The sequence below is a fragment of the Podospora pseudocomata genome, chromosome 3, assembly GCF_035222375.1.
Source record: "Podospora pseudocomata strain CBS 415.72m chromosome 3, whole genome shotgun sequence".
Taxonomy (NCBI): Eukaryota; Fungi; Ascomycota; class Sordariomycetes; order Sordariales; family Podosporaceae; genus Podospora; species Podospora pseudocomata.
In genome coordinates this window covers 250,522-262,918 of record NC_085887.1, presented here as the reverse complement: position 1 = coordinate 262,918, position 12,397 = coordinate 250,522, and the positions used below count along the sequence as shown (strand labels likewise).

Genomic DNA, 12,397 nt, shown 5'->3' with positions numbered 1-12,397 from the left:
AAGGTGGGGTTGTTCCAGCAGGTGTACCCCGCCATCAGAGCGTCCACCCGCACCAGACAGCAGCACCAGTCACCCAGTCACGCCAATCTACTATTTCAGATCTGGTCTCATGAGATGGCAAATGCAAGATGCGGGCAGTTGCTGATCCTACTAGGCAAAAGTTCTGGAAGCCTTCCACGGACTTTGATCCGTCAGATTTTGAAGTCTCCACTACGGTCCAGCGCAGTAACGCGATGTGGGGTTTCAGCCTTGGCGACAGGTTCCTTTCAAACCCCGCCAAGCCGGTTCAGCCCCTGATCTGTTCAGTTGACACTTGACAGCCGTCTGATATCGTGGCTGAACGCCTCACTTCATCTGTATTGCGCCGGGCACGCCACATTTGGGGGCCAAATCGAAACAGCCGGTGGAAGAGGTCATAGATAGCAAATCGGGATGGCAAGTACTCCTTGATCAGTCTTCTTCCCGTCCTCCATCGCCTTTTGCTGGAGGTACCTCAGATACCTTATCTACCCAGCAGGACACGGCTAGGGAAGAAAGAATCCGAACAAGGGGCGGATATCCATCCAGCCCGCCTTGCCTCGCTCGCTACCCCACTTCCCGTGCTCTTCACACCCAGCTGTCCCGCATCAAAGACAGTCAATCCCCAATCCATCTCATTCTCACTCGACACCAAAGACGCGCCTCTCACAAGGGCTGATCCACAGCGTAGCAGCACCGGCCCCGGACGAGAAGCCAAAGTCACCACAGACAGCTGCTCTTAACCTCAACCACACCGTCTAGGTGGGCGCACCACAGCCAGGGAGTTGACCCTGAGCTCCACTCCCTTCAACAAGACCCCACACAATGCGTACCCGGTCCAGCTTCTCCCACAACCCTCACCTTCGCGTGTCTCGGCCCGTGTCTGCCTGTTCAAGATGTGAGAAGCCTCTTTCCATGCTGATCCAGAGCATCGTTGTTGACTCCAGCCTCGTGTATAACAACAGGTCGGGTAGCTAAAGTCAAGGTGAGCCCCCCCACCCAAACCCCTTCATGTATCCCCACGTCACAGCCTCCCCTGACTGACCCCTGAGCCAGTGTGATGGCAAGTTGCCGGCCTGTACCGCCTGTGAGAAGGCTGGTCGTGAGAATGAATGCTCGGCGGCCAGTGATCAACAGTTTGCTCGCGGCAAGGAGCGGAGCTGGGTTGCTGCCCTCGAGGCAAGGGTGGAAAAGCTTGATCGCAGACTGAACCATGCCCGGTCACGGAAGGCATCTGTGGCTCTGCATGAAGTCGATGATAACACCATGACGATGCAGGATTCCGAACGGAGGGACTCGCTGGTTGACATCACCGCTGCCATCCATCGTAAAGCTGCCCGGACTCGCGAAAAAGCAGATTTCAACACATTGGTATCCGATTTTGGCCTGTTGACTGTCAATGCCACCACTCCCGGCTTCGACACTCAACAAGAGTCGGCGAACCCTATGAGCTTTGCCCGTCTCGTTCTGGCCGCCGCACAACATGACACATTGCCCGACCCAAACACTGACGAACTTCCGTATCAGGAAGTGGCCGAGGCCAATTTCCAATTTTACCAAGACAACATCCTGCCTCTCTATCCCCTGTTCCCAACCGCAGACTTGAAAGCTCTCGTTCCCAAGATTTACGACGACGCAGACCTCGGCATCCTGGGCGGCATAAGGTCTTCTGAATACTGGCTCTTTTGGATGGTCATGGCCATCGCTTCTGCCGCCCAAAGCAAGGCTGTGAACGACAGAAACTACTATGATGCCCTGCAGTATGTGGCTCGCGCTTTACCCTACGCCGATCGCGCCTTTGTTCCCGGATACACCACTCAAATACAGGCTCTCGTGCTCCTCACGCAGTACTCCATGCTCGACCCAGCTCACTTTGACAGCTGGCACCTCATAGGCTTTGCCTGCCGGGCCTGTATCGACCTGGGCTTCCACAAAGACCACACTTTCACACAGCAGTCGAGCAAAGACACAATAGATGCGCGCCGACGTACTTTTTATTGTGTATATGCTCTGGATAGGTTCGTCTCAAGTCCATCAACCATCGAGTCATGAACTTCTGCTGACACAGATTTCAGAGCAATCAGCATGGTCCACGCTCGCCCCTTTTCCTTCAAGGATGACGACATATCCGTGCGGCTCCCGAGTCCATCTGTGGACAATGAAAGGTCGGATCCGTCTCTTCCACTGTTTGAGCTTCGAAGACTGCAGTCGGATTGGTACCAGACCTTGGTACAAACCGACTCAAACGACCCTCTTCGGGATCCCGTCCAGTACGTGTGGCAGAAATATCACGAGACGCAGAGATGGTCAAAGGAGCTCACATTGGACCTTCCGGCCACAATTCGCACCGCGTTTGATCTGGAACTCGATTACAGCTCTGTTTATCTGGTCGTTCCTAGTCCGCGCACACCCAAACTTACCGACCATGGGCGCCTGCTGATCTTTGAACACACCATACGTTACCTTTACAGGATGTACGAGGTTGTCAAGGCCAGCCCGAGCGAGGGCTTCTACACCTATCATGATGCCCTCAAAGTTTTCTTCATGGGCTCGCAACTGGTCACAGTGCTGCGGGACCCAGGCGAAAGTGACTTATGGCAATCTCTGGGAGCCACCGAACCGCCGCAACAAAACCCCCCCCTTCCTGAACGATTGGACAAGGATCTTTCTGATGCTATCGCGCGGAGCAACTCGTGTCTCGACAAGGTCAATGAGACACTCAAGCTGTATGGAGAAAGATGGGAGCAGGTGAAGACCTTAGCAGACCATTTTGACAGGACAACAACCGACATCAAGTCTTATCTTGAGACGAGACGAGATATGGTGGAAAGTGCCATTGCACGAAGTATGCAGAAGGACGGCCGTCATGCCCTGCCCACGTCACGCCCTGGTACAAATCCCTCCACGCTTGCTTACCAGTCGGCGCCCATGACGCAACACTCATCACAACGAGCAAACCAGGGAGCCCCGTGGGGGAATTCTACAGGCTTCCAAGGACACCATAACGTACACTTTTGATTGGGTGTTCAGGGACTCGATCCAGATGACGGGTATCTGGGCGGTTGCGTGGGAGGATAAGGGGGTTTCATCAGGACTGCGTGGAGTATCCGAAGCGATCATTGGTTCGGGAAGAAGAATATACCCTTTTCAGTAAAGTCTCAATAAATGTACTTTTCACGTCAGCTTGCTTCCCCCTGCTTTGTCTGAACCGTGGCCCGAAAACGTCGGCATCAGTTCAACGACCGGCAGCAAAGGGAAGTCCAAGCAACGGGTCCCAGCGGGCCACAAAACTCGGCATGCAGCCGCCAATAGATTCGGCCACGAAGGCCAGCTGCATCAAGGCCCGGCTGACAACGTCGGGAGGGTTCCTACAGCCGAAGTCGGCATCAACACCAGACATGGCGACAGGCTTCGTCGGAGTATAGGGACGGCTGCGTGTCCGACCAGCGCCTTCGGTCCCGGAAGACTTGCAAAGTTAGCGGACCTTGGCTGTATACTCATCTCTCTTCGGCAAGGGGCCGCTTTCCATCCATCGATCCGGGCGTTGTCCAATTAACAACCAGCAACGCTTGATGCTATTTGAAGTCATCTGCCGCTGTGGTACACAAGAGCCAGGTTCATATATACATGCCTTACTTTCCGCATGCCATGAAATGCATCCCCGTCCTTTTTGCCTTCACCGTGTGGGTGAAGACGACGTACTGACAGCCACCACAGAGCACACTCTCCGAGTTACACAAACTGCAACAAAACGCCTTGGCCATCAAGAATGGCGACTACACAGACAGAAACGCGGTTTTCCAGCCTATTGTCAAGAGAGAAGGCAGCTACAGACGAACAGCCGGTCCACCTCTCCTTGTGTGGAATCGAGGTGCCTAGTGCCGGCCCTGATCGTGGAGCGACCGATGACGACATCTGGAGAACAGCTGAGGGAAGGGTTGCAGGTACACCTCATCCCAAGGACGACGCTCGCAAGATTGTCGGACACATCAAAAACCGTTTCAACGGCTCGAGCCTGTCTGGAAGCGGCAGCCGTCTGCTCAAACTAGCAGACGACATCACCACCGACATCACAGATGCCACCTCCGGCAGCGAGCCGGCGCGCCTGAAAGTGGCCACAGCAGCGCTCGAACTGGCAGCCGCTGTCCGCCCTCCGTCCGATGCCATCATGTCCCTCTTTGCCAACATGTCTGTCGTCTCCGCCGTCAGACTGTTCCAGCACTGGGGTGTGTTTGACATGCTACCCACATCACCCCCAACCCAAGGGACTGCCTGCTGCGATATCGCCAGACAGATCAATGCGGAAGAAGGGATAGTCTGTGGGTTTCATCCCCTCCCCCCCCCTTTGTTCTTGATAGAACCGTGGCTAATGACCGAAACAGCAAGGATATCAACCATGCTCACCTCCTCCCGCATTCTCTCTCTTACACACAACGGAGAGCTCTGTCACACACCAACCTCGTTGTTGCTGCGATCGTCGGAGCCGATGGCGGCCATGTTTGACTTGATGTATACCAATATCGTGCGGGTGTCTGACATTTTGCCTTGTTACTTTGACACCTACGGGAAAAAGGAACCGGTGGGGCCGGGCCATGTCCCTGTTACGGTGTTGACGGGGGAGGCGGAGTTGGGGTACTTTGAGAGTGTGGCTAAGGACGAGGAGAGGATGAGGGGTTTCACGAGGGCGATGGGGGTTGCGTCGGGGAGGGTGCCGGTGACGGGAGTTTATCCTCTTGGGAAGATGCTGGATGGTGTGGAGGAGGAGGACGATGGGAGGGTGATGTGGGTGGATGTTGGTGGGGGTGGGGGGCATGTGCTGAGGCGGTTCAGGGAGGGTTGTGCCGGTTTGAGGGATGGGAGATGCGTGGTGGTTGATTTGGCGGGAGTGGTTGATCAGGGAAGGATGGAGGCGGAAGGGGATGAGCTGATGATGGCGGTGGAGTGGGTGGAGGGGGATTTCATGAGGGAGATGACAGTGAAAGGTTTGTGGCTTTACTTGAAGGGGGTGGGATTTGACGAGGGCTGACATGAAAGAAAACAGGGGCAAGGTTTTATTACCTGAGGCATATTCTACGGGACTACTCGGATCCAATAGCAACGCTGATCTTGAGGAATGTGGCACGGGCGATGGGCCGGGATAGTAGGATTTTGGTTTCCGAGCAGATCAACCCTGATGGTGGTGGTACGACGGGGAGACCGATGCCCCTGTATGCTGCCTTCAAGGACTACTCTATGCTTGCTATTGGTGGGAAGGAGAGGACGTTGACTCAGTTTGAGAGAATTGGGAAAGAGGCTGGGCTGAGGGTTGAGGCGGTGTATAGGGATAGTAAGGGGACTGGACATGGGGTGGTTGAGTTTGTTTTGGAGGGGTAGAGATATAATGTGCGTAATTTTTGGATAAAGATCTTTAACTTGCTGACCTAGTGATGTATCAGTCACAAACCTGATTGATGTTGTCATAAGGACTCGGTAACACAACACCTGCGTCGAACCAAAGATTATCTATCGACTTCGCAACCAACACTTTCCAGGTACGGGTGTAATGGTCACTTTTCTTCACATCTTAACCATGGTAAGCTTGTTTGATTCTCTTCGCAACATTAAGGCAAAGCGGATTGTTAGTTTCCCCGGCTGATGGTCTGAGGTTTGAGTCTTGGTCAACATATCGACAGGATGTCTCACGCATTTCGGTGAGAGCTTGACTCAAAATGGAAGGTCTCTGGATACTTACAATGGACTCCGAATCAGTCATGATCAGGATGATCATAAATGCAAACAGGCTCCCTCTTCCATTTATCATGATATCAAACCATCGCCAAGCAGTTTTCAACCTCCCGTCCTTCACAGGCCAGCTCATACATTCAATCATCATACAACAACAGTCATCATGAAACTCTCAACACTTCTTCTAACCACCGTCATGGCTCTAGCCACGGCCCTCCCCAGCCCCTCTGAGGCTTCTACAGAAGCTATTCGGAATGCCGAGGCGGATGCCACCTCTGCGAGTCCCGAAGAACTCGAGGCTCTGGGTATAATCCAATGGTAAGTTACATCTTGAATCGTCTCAACTCGCTCATCACTTCAGAAACTAAGCAAGACAACAGGCAAGCAGCAGGAGGGATGCAAACGCGGCTGGAATAGTTCGACATGTCCGCAGACGTGCAGGAACGAGGCAGATGCCGGCCGGGGCCCGAACCGAAAGGCTGTACACATCAGCATCAGTGATGATGGGTGTTTTTTTGGTTGGACTACTTTTAACTGTACTTGCGAGAACTGATTTTGAGTTTTATGGAAGTGATGGGCAGTATTGATTGTATTTGGCAAAGAGTTATCCAACATTTCTCTTGTCAATTTATCTGATGGAGGTAATTTGCTTGAAAATTGAAGTAGTTTCAACTTTGCTCTCTCTGTTAAATTCGCGGGATTCTGAGTCTCCAGTTTGTCTTGGGTCTTTGAAAGTGAGTCGGTAAGGCAAGGCAGGTAGGTAGGTAGTCGGTAATCCCTGTCTACAGACGGAAGTTTTTTATTCTTGGGATAGATAAAGACAAAACAAGCTCAACAGAGTTTGACTCGAGTGGAATCTCCAAGCCATCTCCCAAGCCCATGTGACAACGGCACAAACCGCAAAAGCAGAACCAGCCAAGTGTCCCAAGCGATGCCAATATTCCTCCTCCCCGCCCCGTCTTTTCCCCAGGTCCCCCGAGTCCGGGTAGGCCGCGTCTTGGTTTTCTTCGTCTCTCGTTTCGTCCCGTGTTTCCCTTCGGGCTGTCCTGCATTCGGCGCATTGTGCAGCGGAGAGTTTTGCCCCGTCGAAGAAGCGATGCGCAAGCTCCTTGGCTTCTTGAGGGAAAGGGTTGTTTCGCCAAGCAGATCCGAAAGAGTCGTCCGATGTCAGCTGATGGCTTTCTCCACATCCGGGGCTGCTTGCTCCTTGGTGTTGCTTTGGGGCTGGAGGCCGAAGAGGAGCGTCGACACCTCGCGGAGAAACTGTTTTGAGATTGATCGATTACGGAGATAAGCATTCCTTCTTCACGAGATGAGTTTTTGTGTTATTTTAAGAACAAAACAGGCCGAATTAAACTTGGCTATCAATTACCTATCCCTTTGCTGCGGGTTATCATCCAAACAAAGAAAGACTGACACTGAGCCGTGCCTGACCAGAGATATTCCTTCATACACATCACAAGCTTGATTGTGCTCCCCCTCGGCTCACCTTTTCTTCTTGTTAACTTTTTCCTACCCCCTTTTCCTCCCCTTTAGCGCCCTACCCCCCACTCACTCACACTCAACCGAAAGAAGCTGCTCTGCCAAGTTGTCTTCACGCCATGTAACCCTCAACCGTTTTCTTCAGTCCCACTCTTCCTCTCCTTTTTCCTATTCTGGAGCCAGGCAAGACGGGATTTCCTCCCATTTGACGGCAGACTCTGGCTGGGGCTGAAGAGTCAGCCTTAAAAGACAAGGAGGCTGAATACACCTGACAGACATATGCATTACATCTAGGTAGTTCCTCTCACCGCTTATCAACAACTTCACATGGCATGGGGCTCCTCGTCCAGCCATGCCGGACGCTCAAATGTTTGTGCATGGAGCGATGCTCGCCTCGGGGGCAACTTGGCAGGCGGCAAGGCCCCGGCCATGGACAGGTCATCGTCAGTCTCTTCGCTGCCGCCGGGTGCTGGGTGGCTGTCACGCCGTGATGCTGATCCTGGCCGGGGTGGTCGGTGGCTACGGTGGGTGGCCTTTTGCTTCTGGTTGTCGAGGTCTTCGTATTCTTCGACTTCTCGTCTTGTCATGGAGGTGTTGGGTCTAGAGATGTCCCGGGTTAGAGAATCCGAATCCCGGCGGGCGTCAAGAGAGTGCCTTCTGCGGCGGTTGCGCTGCGGTGGGTGTGAATTGTCTTGCTTTGGCTGCTTCTGTTGACGTTGCTGTGGAGCTTGTCCTGGCCCCTTTGACGAGGTGGGCGTACTACTGCTGGCGACGACAGGGTTTACAGTCCTCGTCACATTTGGTAGCGGTGTAGTGTCGTAGTAGGTGTCATTGATCTGGAAGGCTGCCGGTGCGTTGTCAGAGTTGCTGGCCATTGAGCTTCGGCGGCTCCGGCTCTGTTGCCGATGGCTCGATGCGACAGAGCGGATGGAGGCTGGGCGGCTGAGTGAAGGTGTCGTGTTGTGTACGTGGGTGGGAAAGTACGGGGGCCGATGACGACTGTTGCTCCTGGACAGCCCGTCTCCTCCCCAAAGCGATTCGTTGTCGTAGTGAAAGGAGTGACGGATGGGATTCCAGGAAGAATTGGTGTCGACACGTTTGAGGTCGTAGCCATCAGCGGAGCTGCGTGTCCGACTTGACGCGCTCCTCTCGAGACCCTTGGTTGAGCTGGGGTGATATGTCTGGAGTGGCTTGGGCACATCAGGAGCGGTGCTGGGTCTGCCTCCTTGACTTTCGGCATCAGAATTGGTACCATTCGAGCCTCGTTTTGCCCTTAGGCGGGCACGGCAGTGGCGGACGATGCTGACAACGGTGATGATGGGCACCCATCCGAAGCATACCGAGCAGGCAATGACTACGATGAGGATGGTAGGATCCCCATTCCACTCATATCCCATCTTGCATTGTCTCTGGCTGTCGTGCTGGTGCTGCGAGGTGCCGTGATATCGGGACCTGAGCAAAAGGGAACGGAAGCATAATGCCCCAGCAGAAACGACAGCCCCAATGTGCAGACATCATCAGCTCATCATTTCCTCGTATTGGGCGTGCTAAGGTTCGCCATGTCCGGTGAGGAAAGGGAAGGTTTACGCTTGCATGGTGAGGTCCGAAGATGCAGATGGCATTTCGGGGCCTACAACCTGGAAGTAAACCATTCGAGGTCTCGATCGAAGGTGGTTCAGTTCTCCTGTTGCCCAAAGTGTCTGAGTGCAAGTATCCCATCCCATCCCATCACATCCCATCACATCCCATCCCATGCTGTCCGTGATGCATCGATCTTGAAGTCGGAGTGGAGTAGTCAACAAACAGGTCGGGCGGTGTTGGGTTGTCTCCGGAATTGCCAGCCGTTGAACACCAACAAAAGATGGGACGAGGTCCTTCACGATGCCAAGCATCCCCACCTGCGATCGTGCCAAGGGCGGCCCTAGATCCGCTTCGAAACCCACCTCCCAGTTTGTGTGGGGAAGCCGCCTTTCCTGATCTGGCGGCTCGGCGTTCTCGACAGCGACCAAGCTCCCGGACAGCATGACGGCTGGCAATATAGCCAAATTGCAAAACACTGCTGTTTCCCGGTTTTGCTGTGCCCGCCAGCACCGTGTGTTAATTTACATTGTTGAGCCTCAGCCTGGATTCGACCACTGTCTTCTATTTTGAGCAGCTCTCACATGTCCATTTAAGACGGAACACGCCGGCACCACTGATGACGCTGGTGACCGGTCACCTGGTTGACGGCCACATGGAATCCGGGTTCTCGGGTTGTCGGGCCTCGACAAGCACAGTGAAGCCAATCTCACGAACCATGCAAGCTCACAGGGGAGCAGAAAAATAAAACGGGTGCTAAGAATGTGGGGAAGTCTTGGAAAAACCGGGGTCACAGGCATTCCCCAGAACGAGCCGCCCTCTTCGACCCTTTGCCAGACACACGTGTTGTAGTACATCAGGCGCAGTACGTACTCCATACCTTGCTGCGCGCGGCAACTCGGATCGCAAAATGTTGAAGCTGTTCGACCATGTTCCCTGGACACACACAACGGTCACCAGGATGGAGACAGGTTGCATTCGGCGGATGCCCTCCGTGATGTCCTGGACAAGCTCCCAAGCCCGCTCCAATGAGCGGCAGTTGCCCCCTGTCGTCCCATCCAGCAGCCTCAGTCTGATCCATCGCCCGTCGTCCTCGGCTCCACGATTCCCTCGTCTGTGCTTCGGCCAGCCTCCAACCGCCCCGGTCGTCAAGTCACATCGTCGTCCTTGGTTGCGGTGACGCTTCACCCTTTGGGTCTGTCGCCGCCGGACCACCAGTGTGCGCGTTCCCATCGTGGAGATGTCTTCCTCCCAGTCGACCCCGCGCCAGCGCTTGCCTCTCCCACAGTCCAGGACCGGTGCATGATCCAGGGTCCTCGCTCGAGCCTTGACGGCCCGAGAGCCGTTTCCCATGAGGCGACCAGCGATGCCATCCCCTTGTGGCAACCTCAGCTGCATGGAGGAAAGGGTGCCGTGAATCCGCAGTGTCGCTGATCTCGCCGTGGCAGCACCATGAAGCAAAGGAAATTGGGCCGACAGGGTGGTCCAAGGGCGGAAGGGGTGTCGAACACATCTCTATATAAGTCGGCTTCCCAAGGCCTCACGAACCCATCTTGATCTCACCACCCTCGACATCAAGCACGCCTTGCATCTACAGGTCCCAGTCAACCCTCCAGATCGCCATAATGGTTTCCGCAAAGTTCGCCGCTCTCGCTGCCCTTGTGGCCTCTGCCTCTGCTCAGCAGGTGTGCTCGCTCACTCCCGAGTCTCACCCCCCTCTGACCTGGCAAAGATGCTCGGCTGGTGGCTCCTGCACCAACGTCGCCGGCTCCGTCACCCTCGACTCCAACTGGCGCTGGACTCACACCCTCCAGGGCAGCACCAACTGCTACTCTGGCAACGAGTGGGATACCTCCATCTGCACCACCGGTAGCAAGTGCGCTCAGAACTGCTGCGTTGAGGGTGCCGAGTATGCTGCCACCTATGGCATCACCACCAGCGGTAACCAGCTGAACCTCAAGTTCGTCACCGAGGGCAAGTACTCGACCAACGTTGGCTCGCGTACCTACCTCATGGAGAACGCCACCAAGTACCAGGGTAAGCTTCTTCTTTTTTTCTTCTTCCACAGTGACACCCGCGTCGATCATCTTGGCTGACGACCCCTGACAGGCTTCAACCTTCTCGGCAACGAGTTCACCTTCGATGTCGATGTCTCCAACATTGGCTGCGGTCTCAACGGTGCCCTCTACTTCGTCTCCATGGACCTTGACGGCGGTCTTGCCAAGTACTCGGGCAACAAGGCTGGTGCCAAGTACGGCACCGGTTACTGCGATGCCCAGTGCCCCCGTGACATCAAGTTCATCAACGGTGAGGCCAACATCGAGGGATGGAACCCCTCCACCAACGATGTCAACGCCGGTGCCGGCCGCTACGGTACTTGCTGCTCCGAGATGGACATCTGGGAGGCCAACAACATGGCCACTGCCTACACTCCTCACTCCTGCACCATCATCGACCAGAGCAGGTGCGAGGGCGAGTCTTGCGGTGGCACTTACAGCTCTGACCGCTATGGCGGTGTTTGCGATCCCGACGGATGCGACTTCAACTCGTACCGCATGGGTAACAAGGAGTTCTACGGCAAGGGCAAGACCGTCGACACCACCAAGAAGATGACCGTCGTCACCCAGTTCCTCAAGAACGCCGCCGGCGAGCTCTCCGAGATCAAGCGCTTCTACGTCCAGAACGGCGTCGTCATCCCCAACTCGGTCTCCAGCATCCCCGGTGTTCCCAACCAGAACTCCATCACCCAGGACTGGTGCGACGCCCAGAAGATCGCCTTCGGCGACCCGGATGACAACACCGCCAAGGGCGGTCTCCGCCAGATGGGTCTTGCCCTTGACAAGCCCATGGTCCTCGTTATGTCCATCTGGAACGACCACGCCGCCCACATGCTCTGGCTCGACTCCACCTACCCCGTCGACGCCGCCGGTCGCCCCGGCGCCGAGCGCGGTGCCTGCCCCACCACCTCGGGTGTCCCCTCCGAGGTCGAGGCCGAGGCCCCCAACTCCAACGTTGCCTTCTCCAACATCAAGTTCGGCCCCATCGGCTCGACCTTCAACAGCGGCAGCACCAACCCCAACCCCATCTCCTCCTCCACCGCCACCACCCCCACCTCGACCCGCGTCAGCAGCACCTCGACCGCCGCCCAGACTCCCACCAGCGCCCCTGGTGGCACCGTCCCCCGCTGGGGCCAGTGCGGCGGCCAGGGCTACACCGGCCCTACCCAGTGCGTTGCCCCCTACACCTGCGTCGTCAGCAACCAGTGGTACAGCCAGTGCCTCTAAGCGCGTGTGGAAACACACGTCTCTGGGGCCAGCGCGGTTGACTGTGGTGGTGGTGTCGTGAGCATGAATTGTACATAGTTACTTGTTTCGAAACTTGCATGGGGATTGGGGACAACAGTACATATTGCTTTTTTTCCTTTTTCCTTCGCTTCAGCCGTATATAAATTGATGCATAGCTTTTTTGACCTTACGCCACTGTTTTTTGTTGATGATGCTTGTGACTTGTGACCTGCACTTGAAATGAAACCAAACGTCTCGTTTGAGCTGGGAAAAGGTATTTGAACGCTTGTTAGAACCTGGGGGGTGCGATG

The 12,397-nt window shown here is 55.2% G+C and overlaps 5 protein-coding genes across 5 annotated transcripts; 4 read left to right on the top strand and 1 right to left on the bottom strand.

Annotated features, from left to right (window-relative positions):
- Positions 1–128: 128 nt before the first annotated feature.
- Positions 129–780, top strand: QC762_0048090 (uncharacterized protein; the record flags this gene model as incomplete). Its single annotated transcript, XM_062883453.1, has 2 exons — positions 129–259; positions 705–780. The coding sequence occupies 2 exons, from the start codon at positions 129–131 to the stop codon at positions 778–780; spliced, it is 207 nt and encodes a 68-aa protein (XP_062744230.1).
- A 63-nt stretch (positions 781–843) lies between these two features.
- Positions 844–3,036, top strand: QC762_300750 (uncharacterized protein; the record flags this gene model as incomplete). Its single annotated transcript, XM_062888384.1, has 4 exons — positions 844–916; positions 984–1,003; positions 1,075–2,036; positions 2,094–3,036. The coding sequence occupies 4 exons, from the start codon at positions 844–846 to the stop codon at positions 3,034–3,036; spliced, it is 1,998 nt and encodes a 665-aa protein (XP_062744229.1).
- A 751-nt stretch (positions 3,037–3,787) lies between these two features.
- On the top strand, positions 3,788–6,419 carry QC762_300740 (uncharacterized protein; the record flags this gene model as incomplete). The annotated part of the gene is made up of 5 exons (XM_062888383.1): positions 3,788–4,337; positions 4,401–5,000; positions 5,060–5,344; positions 5,901–6,060; positions 6,123–6,419. The coding sequence occupies 5 exons, from the start codon at positions 3,788–3,790 to the stop codon at positions 6,157–6,159; spliced, it is 1,632 nt and encodes a 543-aa protein (XP_062744228.1). The 3' UTR covers positions 6,160–6,419.
- An 841-nt stretch (positions 6,420–7,260) lies between these two features.
- On the top strand, positions 7,261–12,277 carry CBH1_1 (Exoglucanase 1). The gene is made up of 2 exons (XM_062883451.1): positions 7,261–10,839; positions 10,912–12,277. The coding sequence occupies exons 1-2, from the start codon at positions 10,428–10,430 to the stop codon at positions 12,084–12,086; spliced, it is 1,587 nt and encodes a 528-aa protein (XP_062744226.1). The 5' UTR covers positions 7,261–10,427; the 3' UTR covers positions 12,087–12,277.
- QC762_0048060 (uncharacterized protein) lies at positions 7,548–8,621 on the bottom strand (the record flags this gene model as incomplete). The annotated part of the gene is made up of 1 exon (XM_062883452.1): positions 7,548–8,621. One exon carries the CDS (start codon positions 8,619–8,621, stop codon positions 7,548–7,550), a length of 1,074 nt encoding a protein of 357 aa, XP_062744227.1.
- Positions 12,278–12,397: the final 120 nt, after the last annotated feature.

What these genes read in the sequence shown, in the direction of transcription:
- CBH1_1 (XM_062883451.1), top strand. Translation starts at nt 10,428, where the DNA reads ATGGTTTCCGCAAAGTTCGCCGCTCTCGCTGCCCTTGTGGCCTCTGCC. An exon ending in GAACGCCACCAAGTACCAGG is followed by an intron (nt 10,840 to 10,911) that starts GTAAGCTTCTTC and finishes GACCCCTGACAG; the next exon opens with GCTTCAACCTTCTCGGCAAC.